This window comes from Metarhizium brunneum, chromosome 7 (assembly GCF_013426205.1).
Source record: "Metarhizium brunneum chromosome 7, complete sequence".
NCBI classification, from domain to species: domain Eukaryota; kingdom Fungi; phylum Ascomycota; class Sordariomycetes; order Hypocreales; family Clavicipitaceae; genus Metarhizium; species Metarhizium brunneum.
The window spans coordinates 171,678-187,986 of NC_089428.1; the positions used below are offsets into that span (position 1 = coordinate 171,678).

At 50.5% G+C, this 16,309-nt stretch overlaps 3 protein-coding genes across 3 annotated transcripts; all 3 read left to right on the plus strand.

Annotated features, from left to right (window-relative positions):
- Positions 1-2,479: 2,479 nt before the first annotated feature.
- G6M90_00g106230 (uncharacterized protein) lies at positions 2,480-3,578 on the plus strand (the record flags this gene model as incomplete). Its single annotated transcript, XM_066131701.1, has 2 exons — positions 2,480-2,553; positions 2,615-3,578. 2 exons carry the CDS (start codon positions 2,480-2,482, stop codon positions 3,576-3,578), a joined length of 1,038 nt encoding a protein of 345 aa, XP_065987830.1.
- Positions 3,579-10,483: 6,905 nt separating this feature from the next.
- TRI6 (Trichothecene biosynthesis transcription regulator TRI6) lies at positions 10,484-11,504 on the plus strand (the record flags this gene model as incomplete). The annotated part of the gene is made up of 3 exons (XM_014684128.2): positions 10,484-10,558; positions 10,667-11,371; positions 11,433-11,504. The coding sequence occupies 3 exons, from the start codon at positions 10,484-10,486 to the stop codon at positions 11,502-11,504; spliced, it is 852 nt and encodes a 283-aa protein (XP_014539614.2).
- A 3,183-nt stretch (positions 11,505-14,687) lies between these two features.
- asnS (Asparagine--tRNA ligase) lies at positions 14,688-15,848 on the plus strand (the record flags this gene model as incomplete). Its single annotated transcript, XM_014684129.1, has 1 exon — positions 14,688-15,848. The coding sequence occupies one exon, from the start codon at positions 14,688-14,690 to the stop codon at positions 15,846-15,848; it is 1,161 nt and encodes a 386-aa protein (XP_014539615.1).
- Positions 15,849-16,309: the final 461 nt, after the last annotated feature.

Sequence of the window (16,309 nt, forward strand, 5' to 3'; positions counted from 1 at the left end):
TTCCCCGCGCTGATCAAAAAACGGGTTAGCATACACTTAAAAAGGATCCATCCGGAACTACTTACTGGCTTATTTAAATACCGCCTTACTGTTCGGAGAACTTAATCGGGTCTCCTACCCCATAGTCTACTTTATCATAAACGTAGCAATAAAACTGTGGAGGCTGAACAGAAACGGGCAACAAGCAACAATATGGTGACGAATGTTTATTTAGCCTTTCCTTGACTCCCACTATGTCTCTTGTGGATGACGCCGTTGCTAACTGTCGTGGATGAAATCTTGAATGGCAACCTGTGGTAATGCAGCCGTGTCTGGGCCCTTGGAGAGCTCATGCTGTCGGCCGAGTTGTTCTCTGGTAATGCCAACTCTCGAATTGCCACCATGGGCTCTACAAGAGGAAATAATTACTCAACCTGGCCGTTGCTCAGGTATGCCCTCGCAAGCCAATGCCGGGGCACTGCTATTGAGTATTGCCATTGCAGCCGAAAAACACATCAATTGATCATCTTCATGCGACTTGTCCTGCGCCGCCTACTACTCTGCCAGATGTCTTTTACCGACTTCTCCGCAACCGTAGTACTTAGTAGCACTTTCGAAACATTCAATTTCAGAAGGATTGGCATCCTCAGCAGCCTATTGTCGTTGATGGAATAAACATGTACGCCGGACCGATTAGTCTAGAATTTTGGCTGAAGAAAACTGTGAGACGGTTTGCGCATGTTTTGTGTAGGAATTGAAATGCCGTGACTTCCAACCGAGAACGTTTCCACTTGACTGTGTTTTGACCGCAGAAATATCGAATATTGGACTGGACCAAACATGGCTTCGACTTGTTCAGCTTGTGCGTTTACACCGGACATGTAAGAGTAGAAACACGACGATAGCGGAATGGTCAAAAAATAATAAACGCAGCTCTCACCGCCTTGCGTAGAAGAACGGTCTAGATCAGACCAAAACATAAACATGCTGTATATTATAAAGCCACAAAAGCGCTGGCAGGACGCTCTCGCCCCGCAAATAACGCGGTCATAAGCGACAATTTCATTTGTTTCGCAGCCGTTATTCGTGGAAAAAACAGCGTGGGAGAGCGCCGACGCAATGAGACATTTGCGTCTTGAGCTGAATGTGCTCGGCAGATGGCTCCGGCTGGCGTTGCTAGCAAAAACTATGGGATGCCAGTGGCTTTCTTGTGTGGTGGCTCGACTCAGGTGGCTTGCGTGGTCAAGCCCAAGTGCCACTTTTTAGTTCCCCGGTCGCATGTATTCTCCCTTAAGAGGGCGTAATCAGGCCATTTTTCAATGCCACATGTAGTGACATGTGTCAAGTCTGGTCAACCAGGAACCCCAACATGGAACGTCTGGTAGATGCCGCTCACAGCCGGGAGGAGGCCGATTTTCGGCCATGCAACTCGCGTGTAAACGAATTGCAGCGACAATATCGCCCGCTGTACGGAGTAGTGTTGAGCAGAATTTGGTGCTTGTCGGTGCCTGTTACTGCACAATTATCGAGGTAAATAAACAGCGTTGTCAACCGCAAATGTGGCTTATTCGTGAGGCGTGAGTCGTGACCCTGTCCTCTGGCGACTCGCACAAGTTGTCGGCCCCGCCCCAACCCTAACCCCAACCCGACGATGGCGCCCGCCCTTGAGAACGGCATGCCGACCAGTGACGAGACTATTGGCCGTCAAAGCGCAAATCTCTTTGACTGCGACTTGGCTCGTGGGGCCCCCTCACCCCCTATAGGCTACGAGTAACCGTCTGAGTACGTAATATTGGCCAGGCAGACGGATAATTGGTTCATGGAGTGATTTGTACCTAACCAGATAACAGTACTTCTCTTATCTGCTAATTTTCTAGTAAATAAATGTACTGTTTATCCGTTAACGTCCGATTGGCCTGAACCCCTGTCAAAGTGTCTCCGCGAGCCAAAGAGACAGTAAATGTCCATGTTTCAAATACGACGGGGGTGGCGTTCTGTTAACGAATCTTAATTTTGTGCGACGGTGCCTGCGCTCTTCTCTCTGCTACATGCACTCAAGATCTGGAGTATCGACAGAATTGACACTTGCTCAACCTCACACTCCACCTCAATTCGGCACCGTCCAAGTTTCAATGTTGTTGTTTTTCTCTTTCCGTGTATAAAATTTACTACCTCATCCTGCATCATAGCCCTTTTCACAAGACGTCATACGCCTCCCAATCCGTCCATCTGCCCCATCGCTAACCTGGAATTTGGAAATAAAAATGTATTGGCCGACCTGGTTGACCTGGTACAAGAAGCCAGAGTACCGTAACATTAAAGAGTATTCCGACGCCATCAGGTCTGGAAAACGGGATTACAGCCCAGATAGAAGCGGCTGCGTGATACCGAACCAGCTCAGACTCGACAGAGTGCTTGGCAACAAGACATGTATGTATAAGACCAACTCATCGATAAAAAAATACACCTCTGATACGAAACCCATCCTTCAGGTAGCCCCATGTCCCTGTTTGACTTTTACATGTACCTGAAGCACATAGAGTTCTCCGAAGAGAACCTCGAGTTTTACATGTGGTATGTCCTACCCCATCCACTTGACAAGGAAACCCTCCATCTTATCAGATTACACACGCAGGTATAAGAATTATCAGCGTTGCTACAAAGGTCCCAGTGCGCAGGGAATGAGGGACTGCCTTGGAATCTCTGACAATGCATCATCAAATGCCAGCACGCTTCACATGCCCACCCCTACCGAGCCAAAACATGTCGACGTCAGCGCTGGTGCAGTCGAACGTGTTCTTTCCCAGATTAGACAACTCCTTGGTGCCAGCGCAACCTGCACAAGCGGCACCAAGTGCAAGCTCACCTGCGTCGATGACGGCGAGTCTTGTGAGGCCGGCGACGACAAGCCGCCCGAGCACAGCAACTCCGACGACGCATACCGGGACCAAGTCCTCGCCATCGCCCGCACATTTCTCCTTCCCGGGTCGCCCAAGGAGCTCAATATCCCCTGCCATATGCGCTCCCAAGTCCTCGCCGACATCCAAACGTCCTCTCACCCGTCCCACCTTGAATCCGTTGCCGACCACGTTTACCAGCTGCTTCAGCACTGCTCGCACCGAAACTTTGTCCGCCTCGGCATAGCCAACGGCACCTTCGAGACCGTCTGCGTTGCCACCGGCCTGGGTATAGTCTTGATCGTGGCGGGCTTGTTGACGGTCCTTCTGCTTGCCTTCACCCCCTTCCGCCGCGCCCACTCGCCGTGGACCGTCTTTGCCGCCTGGCCCATGCTATGGCTTGGCATGAGCCTCGTCTTGTCCGGCTTGCGCGGCAGCTGTTTCTTTCTCCTGCTCTTCTCGCGCCGCCAGCCGCTGCCGTGGGAGCGCTTCGCCGACGAGGAATCGGGCCGGCTGCGGCGGACAGCGCCCCTTGGGTTCCTGTCCCGCCTCATGATTTTCGATAACAAGGTCCGTGTCAAGGATCTTCACTTGCGTCGCCTGCAGCACAAAATCGTCATCCAAAGCCTGGTGGGCGGCGCGACTTTTGCGAGCTTGGGCGTGCTATTATTCATCTTCTTGCCTGTCTGGAGGAGACCCTGAGGGAACAATGCCTCGCCCTTGAACTTGACAGGTGTTGGCTGTCATGGGCAGAATTATCGAGGTCTAGGAGTCCTTACGCCAAGTAGCTATGTAGCTCAAGGCTGTGTACATATTAACTTGTGAGATTTCTAATATAAGAACAGTTTAATATATACAAAAAGAACACAGGTTTCTAAAATCTAGATATAATTGGTAGACTTTGTAAAAACTAAGTTAACCAAGTTTATGAAAAAAATAAAAAAAAAGAGTCATGTCCGCAACCCAGTACAATGACAGTCTGGTGAGCTCTCAGACCCGCTGTCTTGGTCGCAGCCACAGCTACGGATAGCGTCTCTACCGTAGCTGCCTGCTCGAGGTCCCTGACGTCAGGAACCTTGTAGCAGAAGTCTGCGTCGTTTATGTATTATTTAGCCAAGATTCCGTCATATGGAGGTCTAGTTGTAAAGACAATGGATCCGCAGAGGTGGAAAGAGCCACCACGACAGTGATGGAAAGATTGCGTCATCTATAACAGAGTACTTGTGGAAACACATATTTAATCAGATGGGTGGGATTGGCCTTTTTGTGTATGTCAACCCATCAAGTAAACTACCTCAACTAGCGTATTGCTGGAAAGGTACTACATGCCCAGTGGTTTACAGAGAGGTGTTAACCGTACGCTCCCTTTGGCAGTCTTGCTTAACGGCACGTAAGTTTCTTGACTTGACGGGTTACCAGAACGACTGCCACTGGTCTTAACCTTTTAACAACGACTAATTCTTGAGGGTACTAGAATAAACTTCAAGTTTCCCATCGGCTCCTTCATCCCAGCTACGGTTTCTCGCTTGCGACGTCGCCATGATGTGTGTCAGCATTCTACTCAGCTTCAAGCACGGGCCTGCCTCGCGTTCGAAGTCCATTGCTAGTATAGTATTCTTCTTACTGGTGCTTTTATTCCTCATCTCCTCTCTACGGTGTCTCGCGATGAATATCAATATCCCTCGAGACTAAGCGTTGGCTTAGTTCAGGGTGGTCTGAGGAATCACGGTTGCCTGCGTCCCATGAGCATATGTTCCCGGGATTCTAGCCCTTCGCGTCCAAATTAAACGTAATAAATTAGCTATATCGTCAAATTGAACGTTGATGAGACATATAGAGCAGCGTTTGGCCGCTTGGTGACAGCTTGTAACACTGACGCCTTCTCAACGCAGAACTTCATTGTTATGATAACACCCACTCTAATGAAATGACTCCAATAGAAGTCCTACCTCTTATTTATGTGCTTGAATCTCGCATTCGTCCAATGGGTATAGTTCTGTTATCCTGAGACTGCGGATTTGTCTCTTGAAGAGGTCGACTTGCTGCATGCGGAACCTGGTGTCCCTGCAATGGCAGTCCTGAAGAGGTATCAAAAGGAAAAACAAAAGAAATCGGAGAAAAGAACAAAACTTCGTAGAGAAACAGGGGACGAGTTGAAACGTGTGGTTAAACATGCTGAAATTAAGCAGTAGTTTAGTTTCTACTGTAACAGTCTAGCGAGTATATTGACCACCAACTAAACGATTCTAATGAATAGAACGAAAGGGAAGCCGTACAATTGCCAAGTAGAACCAAAGCCATTTAGCATGTGACCTATTGAGCTGGTCTCTCTTGACTTAGCCGTAAAGGGGTCGTTACAGCGGACTGAGCTTCGGCAAGAGATGCTCGGAATATGGCCAGGAGACTTATCCCTGCCAAGGTAAGGATTTGGTAAATCATTTCTTGCTAGGGCAAAGCTGCCAACATCATTTATTCACATGGGCGTTTCAGTAAATTCTACGCGGCCTTAGGGCGGCCTTAGGGCGGTCAACGTCGACTAACCCTCGAAACGGTGCTTGTCGTCGCTAGAAAGCCTTGCACGAAGCATATCTATCTGTCGAGTTCTCGTTCTTATACCACATGGAGGAAGAAGAGATATGGCCCAAACTCTGGCCAGGAATCTAAATGGCTATGACCAGACAAATTACGTCACCTAAGCACGGTGAGACGCGCCGCTTTCCGCAGCTCTCCTAGACAGGATCACTTCGCGGTAATGATCCCCGGTCTCGTGTAGTTGACGCTAATGACTGACTCTTAAGGATAGCAGTAGCCTTCATCCGAGTACACGATTTTCATTCGAGAGGATATATTGGCCAACGGTGAAATCCATCGATTAGGCGTCTTCAGCAGAGTTTCGTTTGTGCCGTGCCGACGCTCATTCATGGGACTTGTATTGGGCAGAAGACGAGCACGAGGGCTTTCCCGAGGTCAGGCTTTTGAATATAGGTGTTGTTTCTGTAATTAGAAGGGTTGGACGGTTGTGGTTTCTTACAGGCATGTTATCATGGACTCAAGAATATTAGACAACCCTAGCGAGAGGAATAACCTTCAACACAGCCACTCCGACGCCATTGCGACCATCGTTTTAATCTCTTTTATGACTTCCTCATGTTCACTGATGGGGCGACTCTGTACTAGATTAGACTGGCTTTAATGACGGATAGATTTTCCATTTCACAGCTTAATCCTCTATTTGAGATTCAGACATCTTGTAGCAGCTACAACACGCCAGATTTGATGTCTGCCAAATAGCTTGGTCTGGCTTCAACAAAGAAATACACACCCAATCACTAACTGCAACCTGGTAAGCTACTACTACCGAAGAGTGCCTTTCGTCCATCTCTAGCAAATCGGGTTTGCAAAAGGTAACATTGTCTAGTGCATGCCGCCTAATCGTACCTACCTCTACAACTACCCGTCGGACGCGATTTCTGTTGTAAAAAAGATTAGAAATGTTCAGCCGGATCACTCAAAGAAGTCAGGCCATGAGGGAAATAGCCGGGGTGTACAAGGTCGGACACAAGGAGCCGAGAGGTGTAGAATAAGCGACGCTTCGGGCCATCCCCCGATGATGGTCGATCGACGTATCACGCTAGAGCTATTAACGATCCCATTATTAGGCTTACTCCCCAATAAGCACTTCTTGTATGTCTGCGCGATATGGGGTTGTTGGATGTCGGACCGGACATCTCTCTCTTGGCGCTTGCTGCCCGAAATTGCTCATTTTTCTCTCGCAAGTTCCGAGAAAATTTCTAAACGACATGATCTCCACGCAAGTAAGACGATGAACGGGGTGTGGGTATAAAGCTTGACGTACGGTCTGACATGCATAATCCGGAATGCAACACAGGGCACATATCGGCATTCACACTATGGATCTACAGTGCATTTGGACTCAACTAGAGTGATGTGACAACTTGTCATCGGGAGGGGTTATTGAAACTCAGTAAGCGACCTGCATTATTGGCCGATGCAGTAGCATACGGCAATGTCACCCCAAGACATGACATCTCCGAATCTTCTTCCCAAGCAGACTCCGCAACACACTAGATAGAATTAGGAAGCTACGGACGCCTTTGGATGGATGGAGTCATTCTGATCGCTTGTCTGCAACCCACGGTCTGTGGTTTGACATGAGAGGCAAACCGCAGATTCTTTGTCTATGTAGCCCCTATGACCGCTTTGGCTAATAAGCATGTTGTGTTCCAGTAGTATGGCCAAACATCTGATATTCCACTGACAAGCTGTTCGCCACTCTGCCACTATGCTGAGTACTGTTCACGTCGGTTGGCTTGAGTTTGTTTGGTTCATGGTCTCATACCCTTCGCTTGCTGGGCCTTGTTTTTAATGGTTCAATCTGCATACAGGCTGGGGTCATGCCACACCCACTTGCCGAGTTTCCGGGCTCAAGCTTGTGGGGGCATCGTACTGCTTCAAAAGGTCGTTGCGGGATTCTATACATAGAGATCATAAACCTTCATAAGCAATATGCTATGTGGCCCCTGCAGAAGTCATTGAACCATGTCGTCATAAACGAATACGATGTCAAGTATCGACCGGTCGTCAGCACACATCCAGACGAGCGGCATCCCAACGACATCGGCGTTGTCTATAATACTTGAGCTCGAGAGCGGGACAAGTCAAGCCACTACTTGGCGGTAGCATAAGGCTCTCACTGACTTCCTGCATAAATAAATTTCTTTGGGTCATCCAAGACTTGAGAAATGCCAAAGACCTTTAATACCAAAGACTGTTATTAGATGAATTGAGTCATTACTCCAAGCTCTGCCTTAGCCCCCGTCACAAAGAAAGACTTGAAGCAAGGTAATAAAGCTCTCCAATTACATGTCATTAGCCTATGATTTGCATTTGTGTGTGTCCAAGAAAATGTTAAGCGGCATCTAATAAAGCACTTGCATATGGTTGATACGCTGTTGAATTTGCTGATTCGGCACGAAAGCTACAATGTGGAAACAATCTTATATAACTAGCTGTGCAACGTCAAGTTTGACAGGCGTTCACTAGCCAAAAGGAATCGAAAAGAGGACCAGAAAGATTTATCATTTGAAGACATGGTAATGACGTTGGTTGGAGAGCCGGCTGTGGCCAGTCTGCTCGACCATATTCATACTGTCTGATGAACTGTCTGATGAACTGTCTAATGATGCAGGGATTGGTGGCTTATCATTGTGCTAGAGCCATTAGACTCTACGCAATGCGAACTCTCTGATAACAGTTACCTATCTTCCAACGACATTTCAAGGTCTGCTGTGCGCTCCCAGCATCTAGTCTCAATATACCCAGCCAACTTGCACCCTGTTCATACAGTCATCGCTATTTCGTAGACTCTGCCTGCCCTTGGCATTGTCGGAAAGCGGTTCGAAACTGGTTATAATAGCCAAGCTTTGATGTCGGCCACATAACTTCTCAAAGATCCATACCAAAATGTACATTCGCACCAGTTGGACAGCCATATTTTTCTTCTACTTGCCAATAGAGGTTCTACCTACACGCTCTCGACAATTTTGTAGGTCACAAACTAGCACGCAGCCTCGACTCTATGCCAGGAATACTATCAATTCTGGAGAAATTGCAAGCTGCTGCATAAAACCAACATGCTACAAGACGGGCTGATTGATTATTCCAAGTCCCTTGCAGCATTCTCCAGAAGGCGCAGAATGTGTCTTCGTTTCTCTCTTATATTACTACTTGCTATGCCTGCGGCTGTTTTCTGCAGATTCCATATACAACTATATAAAACAACCTCAGTGCTACGACTCTGAGAGAACAGATAAACATTAGATAACAATTTCCAACAGAATTCAAGAGTTTGAATAAAATCGATTCACCCCGATTAGCTTATCTGGGCGACCAGGGCAACTTTGCAATAGAGGGAAGATGGAGCCGTCCTATACCTTGGAAGTAAGACTAGGGGCTACCACTGTTGTGCCAGGTTGAAAGGATGTTTAATGCGGGTCGTTGCGCCGCAATAACAGAATACGCAATGGGATACGGATGTGCAGCGTGGCGAAGGCGGCGAGCACCGCGGATGACGACTCATTCCCCATTCACTTAAACATAGCCGGTATGCCCAGCAGTAAACCAGTAGAGAACTTTGCGCAAAGTGACTTTCAGCAGCGCTTCTCCGGGGAGAAGCCCAGACATTCGAATCACGAGACTATTCCTCCCGCGCAGACAGCAGAATAATATTAGCTCTTACCTCAAATGAGAGCTTGGTCAGGGCGTATTGAGAGGGGCTGTCACGACGGTTATCGGCGTTGACCGTGGAGCGATGGAGCAAAAGGATCCGGTGACAGCGGACCCCTCGGCTGAGGTACTCCGATATCCAGCTTACAAGTGCGCCCTTTTGGCTCTCTCTCTTCAATCTATGGACTGGGACAGGGGCCAAGCACAAAGCCGAACGGCGTGGAACGACACGAATGACCAAAAGTGCCAGATAGCATACGATTTGGGTCTGGGATAGGACAATACAAGCCACACCAGGGGTTTCGGAGGTGGGGAAACACCGGACGGCATTGCCTCGACGATCACCGGAGACGGGACAAAAGCTGGGACAGCAGCCGATCTAGATTGGGATAGCGCAAAGAAAGAAGTTAATCGAGGTAATAATATTGCTCAAGAGAAAGTCTGACAGCTTCGTAGCAGAGCCGTCCGGCGTCTTGGCGGGCTGAGCCTCAACGTTGCGTAGGGTCAATAGTTGATACGATCACATGGGGCCTCCTTCTCCAAGGGACTCCTCTATGTATCATGGTCAGCTGGACGAGGGACTGACAGATCCAGGATGACGCGCAGGAAAAACAAAGTTGCAGCGTCATACGAAGACATACATGATTACTCGGCACGTAGCATGTCCATGAAACCCGTGCCAAAACCATCAAATTGAATGTTTGGCCCTGCAGGAGTGATGAAGGCCTAATGCAAGAGTAGTGCGGCCAGTTGACGCGTTGGGGCGACACCGAAACCCGAGACGCCATTCCCAAGGCGGCAATGAGACGCGGATTCGGCCAATCAGTTGAGTTGACAGGAGGCGGCCCCGGTTTAGAGTTTGGGGGGGCCCGCCTCTATCCCCTATTCGTCGCCCTAGAAAACGGTGCGCCACCGGCACTTGTCGCGCTGGATGCTTGGCGGCGATGGGGTCGACTTGTCAGTGAAGCTGCATGTGCCCATCAAGTGACGGATTGATTCAAGTTGAGCCCAGTTCAAATTTGGCCCAACTTTTGAGCCAAACACCCTTGCCATGTCATGTCCCACTTGACTTGGAACCCTCAAGGTAGCACAACCGTAGAGTGTGTACTTTCGTCGTCGACAAGTGGCACGGTTACTCGGCATCATGGCCTGGATTTCACTGCCACCTCGGCCTGCTGCGTGGGCTTGGGGACTGGAGCCGCATCTCGTGGCGCTGGCTAAACGATGCCATGTCCTGAGTCTGTTCTTGGATTAGACCATGTCGTCTTCATCCGCGACGCAGGATACATATAGCTGCCGCGCAGCACGTATTGCATGTAATCCACACCGTCAACGCCTTCAAATTCCACCTATTGACCACGATGGATAACTCACCCACTCACAAATGTGCTCTTTTCCAATCAGGAGTTCCGCTGCTGGACAATGCTGAGCTTTCTGTAAGTCAAAGCCGCCCGGTCCCTATGTCAAGCTTCCACCAACCCCGTCGACCACTCACCACCTCACCATGCTTGGATAGCAACTTGTCGCTAAATGATTCATTATAGGAGAACCACACGTGGCATTTACAACCAAGTCATCTCCAGCATGGGCCGTGGAGCCTGCCGCCGACCCATCAAACACCTCCATTTACCAAGGCCAGGAATTCAGAATGCGCTCCTTGCCCGGACAACATGATATATCCTGCCATGTATCCCGGTTTACCCGAGTCTCTCATGGCAGATCAGTATTCCATAAAGTTACCCAACTCTCCCCGAGACAACCTGGCCGACTCGGCTTTCGTGCAAGACCTCTGCCTAGAGTCCGACCTGCCCTTTGACCCGCGAAGCCACCTTGTCGACTTGGACACCATGTTTGACGTGCGATGGGATGGGGCATCGGCTGGGCTTGCCAGCAGACACTCTTACACGGCGACGACGGAAGATGCTTCTCCAGAGTCGTCCAATACGAGCGAGTCGAGCGACTGGGTTCCCAAGGATGTGTACGAGATGGGCTTTCTCGACGAAGATGGAAACTGGCGATGCGGCTACGCAGGTTGCAGATCAGGCAGCATATTTCATCGCGCATGCGATCTCCGAAAACACTACACTTCCCACACCAAGGTCTTCTTCTGTGCCCGGCCTGAATGTGCCGCTCTGGGGCTAGGCTTTGCCGCCAGGAAGGATTACGAGCGACACATGCGCTCGCACCAGCCCAATATCGCGTGTCTAGATGCGTCGTGTAATCGAGTATTTAGCAGAATGGACAACATGGTAAGGGCTGCATGTGTTTCGTGCCCCGTTGTACTTTCCAGCTGCTAACTCTAGGGTAGAGAAACCACTTCTTCAAGATGCACCAACGACGACAAAATACCCTGTTTCCGAAACCTTGTCGGAGGAGGTCTAAGCCATGTACAATTAATGAGCAAACACAGTAGATACACCAACAACTATAATAGAATACATAGATTCGCTACATGGCATGAAACGTGACTAGGATCTGGAATGGAGTGCACAACTATAACGTCACCGAGGTTGTGTAAGAAGTCGAGGCCTCGGAGACGGCAATAGCAACACAACTCGCAAGACCAAAAGCCGTCACGCGATGGAGTTTGTTGACCCGCCATGAAATCATGACAGCAGATGACGACATTGTCTCACGGGCCGCTCTCAGACAATGCAGTACCATCGGCAGACCTACATGTACATACATACATATGATGATATGCGCATGCCCCGCCGTACCTGACTTGGTTGGCCCTCGTGCATCTCGCATCACCATGCTCGATAGGGTAGGTGGTCGGGTGCTCGTCCATCACCGCCCCGACCATTACCTCTTTCGGCCCCTGTTGAGCGAGAAGAGCTGGTTTTGGGGCATTGCGGTAACGAGAATTGGCCGTGCTTGGGACGCTATCCAGACCCGTCAGACGGTCCCGATGGCAAAGTAGTCACGGTAGCCAAACATTCGACATCTGGCGTCGCGAAACCGCCCGGATGCACCGTAAACGTCAAGGGCCGAGGACTAGAGTCAACGGTAGCCAATCAGAAGTTTTCTGGGCAGTGCCGCCAGACAGGAGCCGGCCATTTGTCAATCCACTGATCGTCAAGGCCGAATTGACCGTGCGATGCGGGCCGAATCTGTTACAGATGCGGCAAATGACATCCTTGGTCTGGTAGATCAATGGCTTCCACCGAGCGATAGTCGCCACCCAGCTTGTCGACCAGACTTTACCAAGCACCGGATTTATTCTGACCGCCAAGCTTCTAGAACATGTTGCCGAAGACTTTTAAGCTTTTATAAGGTTATCTAAATACAATTTATCCGCCTGGGGAATACCCGGTACATGGAGAAAAGCACGAGGAAGGGCCAGGCTAGTTTGTTCAATGTCTGGTTCAACTAATAAGCGACTGGAAGGCAGACCCATCAATTACTTTTTAGTATGCCCAGCCGGCTGGGGGAATAGAGAGCCAGCCACCAGATGCCAAGTATATTCGCAGTCTGGTCCGCTTCACAAGGCGCAAGGGTGTCGGCAAATGGAGCTTGACTCTGGTACATCCATTTTTGCTTCGACGGCCAAGAAGGCGGGCGGCGGGGGAATTCCCTGCAGGTGAGTCTCGACGGTGCTGGCCTAGGCATTTACTAGAATGCGTCACATCGTATAAAGAGCACGATATTATATTTATTTTCTCGCACCGAATCCCACATAATTTCTGCAGCCCCTCCATGTTGTGGTGTTGCAGACGTCGAAGCGCCGTCATGCAAACGCTTTGGCGGTTGTGCCTAACGGGGTCGTTGACATTTCCAAGCCAAGTGCTTGGCTACATATCATCGACCAAGTTTGTAGTCTGCTGCCCCTACTTCTCTGTCTTCTGGAAGGCTCGTATTAGACCGGCCACGTCACTCCCCATCATCAAGGCCTTGACGGAGCGACTTGCAGGGATGGAAACTACCGGATTTGCGCCATCGATCCCCTGCGCCATCTTCACCGCTACGGCAGATCAACAAGATGCGTGTGGCTCATTCAATTGAACATGGTCTGAAAAAACTCTAATGCTGACATGGATTCAAGCCCCACCTTTGCCTCCATTACCAGCTGATTTATCCGGGGTTCACCGAATCACGTTTCCAGCTGATCCAAGCGAAGACGAACCTCGGGCGAACAACTTATGCCAAGCAAGTCCAACGATGCCGCCGGGCACTCGGGAATACGTACTTCCCTGTAAGACTGTTGACCGTCGTCAAAGGACAATGTAGTAGTCACATGATGGTCATACCGACATGTCAAGGATAGAGAAATAGTAGAGATTACTCCGTACAGGCTGCGGAGACCAAAGTGCAAAACTTTGGCGAGCTCCATACTGAAGGGTCCTTTTACCCCTTCTTACCGGGGACCTAGTTACTATGTTTAGAGCCATCTGCCGATGCTACTCACGAGGCGTCGCTTCCGAGCCGTTGGGTGGCTTGCAAACGTTGACTGACCGGGGAAGACGTGGAAGTATAGCATTTAAACGTGGTACTATACCCGGAGCACCTTTCCATTTCCGACGTGACTGATGGAACAAGCGGAAGAGACTTGGGCACCTACAGTGTGCGGCGGAGTGTATTTGCCTACTGACGAGTGTGCACTCATATACTGTATATCACAACTATACACGACTAGATTACAATATAACAACATTGAAGTATATATTAATATACGAAAATATAATAAGCCCCTAGTATACTAATATAGCGTTAAATACCATATAGACAGCGGGAGTCTGGTGCCTGATGTGTTAAAATACTTGCGTCTCCCACTCCAGTTATGCAGTCTACTCACTGGTGCTGACAATCTTACATGACCAATGTCGGTCCGCCACGGGACATGGATGGATTGCGGTTTGACTTGGAGCCAGAAGAGGTAACTTTTCCCCTTGTGCATAAAGAAGGAAAACGAATTCCTATTACATACGAATATCGAACTTGATGGTACGCCTGCTAGCCGAAGTAGAGACGTATGGTGACATTTGGACGCATGAAGCCGTGGGTGAGCGTCGTCTGGTTTACTCTTCAACAGTCTGCACATGTGGACACATAATACCGGTCTGTTTGAACGTCAATTGCCTCATCAATGCCATGATCTGCTGTCTGGTGCTGAGCTTACGGGGGGCCTCACTGTAGAGCAGGCCCATCCGCCGATTGCAGCCCGCTGTGGTGCAGCGCACCGTTGGCCGTTGGCCACTGGCACAGCCCGGCGCCGTTCGGTGCAGGCAATTGACATATTGACAGTCTGGTGAGTGTAGAATCAATTCAGCGGGCGCAGTATGTAGGAACGGGGCGGCATGCAAGGCCCCCCGTCTCACGCGACACCAAAAGCTTGAGGCCGGCTGATGTTGCCATTGTCCATCTTGTTCTTGTTGGAGTTTGGTTAATACGATGAGATGCGGTTAAGAAACATGTCACTAAGTGAATATATAATGTGGTCGTTCCCTCGCTGAAAACTAGAGAATACATCAAGTCACTTACACCATTCCAAGCATCGCCTCAAGCTGACATCACAACATCAGCGATAACATCATCATCATCACCATCATAAAAAAAAAAACAACCATGGCTGCACACGTCGAGACAACCCGACCCAGAGAGCTGAATGAGCGTCTCACGGGAGAGCTGCTGCCTGCCAGAGGCGCCTCCATCCAGCCCGCGGACGGCAAGAAGTCAGTGCCGCGCCTCTGGGATCTCGGAGACGCATTCGCCGTGTCTGCCCTCAAGTCTCCATGGTACCAGTCGCTGTTCGACATCCAGAGCACCTTCTTCCACGCCTCCATCGACTTCTTCCGCAAGCCCGACCTCGACTACAGCTACCTGCTGGTGCCGCTGACCACGGGCAGCATCAGCTCGCCCATGGGCCTGGGGTCCGACTCGATGCCCGTGTCCATCAAGCTGCACGGCGAGGACACGTACCTCGCCGACTCGCAGCAGTTCCTCCTCGAGTACGCCCTCCGGTACAACGACAAGGCCCAGGGCGCCTACTACGTCGGCACCAGCTGCCGCGGCGAGGACCACGACAGCACCCACCTCAACCAGTTCTGCCACGTCGAGTGCGAGCTGCGCGGCGGCCTCGGCGCCGGCATGGACGTGGCCAACCGCTACATCGTCGCCGTGACCGAGGAGCTGCTCCGCCGGCACGGCGACGCCATCAAGGCCCAGGCCGGCTCGACGCAGCACATGACGGACCTGCTGCAGCTGTTTGCCCGCAACGGAAACAAGTTCCCCACCATCACGCTGGACGAGGCCCTGCGCCTGCCCGAGATGCAGAAGGGCGAGGGCACCATGTGGGAGTACACCGTCGCCGGCCGCCCCGAGTGCGGCCGCTCGCTCAAGCGCAAGGGGGAGCAGGCCCTCGTCGCCCGCTTCGGCGGCGCCTGCTGGGTCGTCGAGATGGACCACCTCGGCGTGCCCTTTTACCAGGCCTACACCGACGCCACGGCCAGCAAGGCCCTCTGCGGCGACCTGCTGCTGGGCCTGGGCGAGGTCGTCGGCTGCGGGAACCGGCACACCACGGCCGACGAGGCCCTGGCCGCTCTGAAGCAGCACGACGTCGACCCCGCCTGCTACGCCTGGTACGTTGAGATGCGCAAGTTCAAGGCCCTCAACACGACCGGCTGGGGTATCGGGTCTGAGAGGTTCCTGAGCTGGGTCTTGCAGCATGACGACGTGCGAGATGTCCAGCTTCTGCCTAGGCTCAAGGGGCTCAACTGCGCTCCTTGAGGGGGACAACTTGTGTGCGACGAAAAGTTGTATATATCGGTCGGAGTTGTATATTTTAGCTTATTGCGAGTGGCAACCATGGGCAATCTAGAAAAAGAAGAATAAAACTATTATTACACCAGACGACCGGCTTTGACGGAGCCGTCTATTCTCTACCATACTACAGTGTATTAACGTATACGTCTTGATTGGTGAACGTGATTCTGCCACGGATTATAGATGGCGCAGTATTAAAAACGATCTGGTCAAATGTCCATTTGTTGAAGCGCAATACTTGGTGATATCCTCCTCTAAACTGTGACACGTGACTTGATTGTGTATGTACTTTAGTCTGTGAATTTGAACAACATGTTGGCAAAATACCAGCACTGCTGTGTTGTATGAGATAATGAGACCCATCTCATGAGACTGAATGCGCCTGCTTGTGTTGCGCCGTTTGGTCCGTTCGGTCGCGTGAGCAA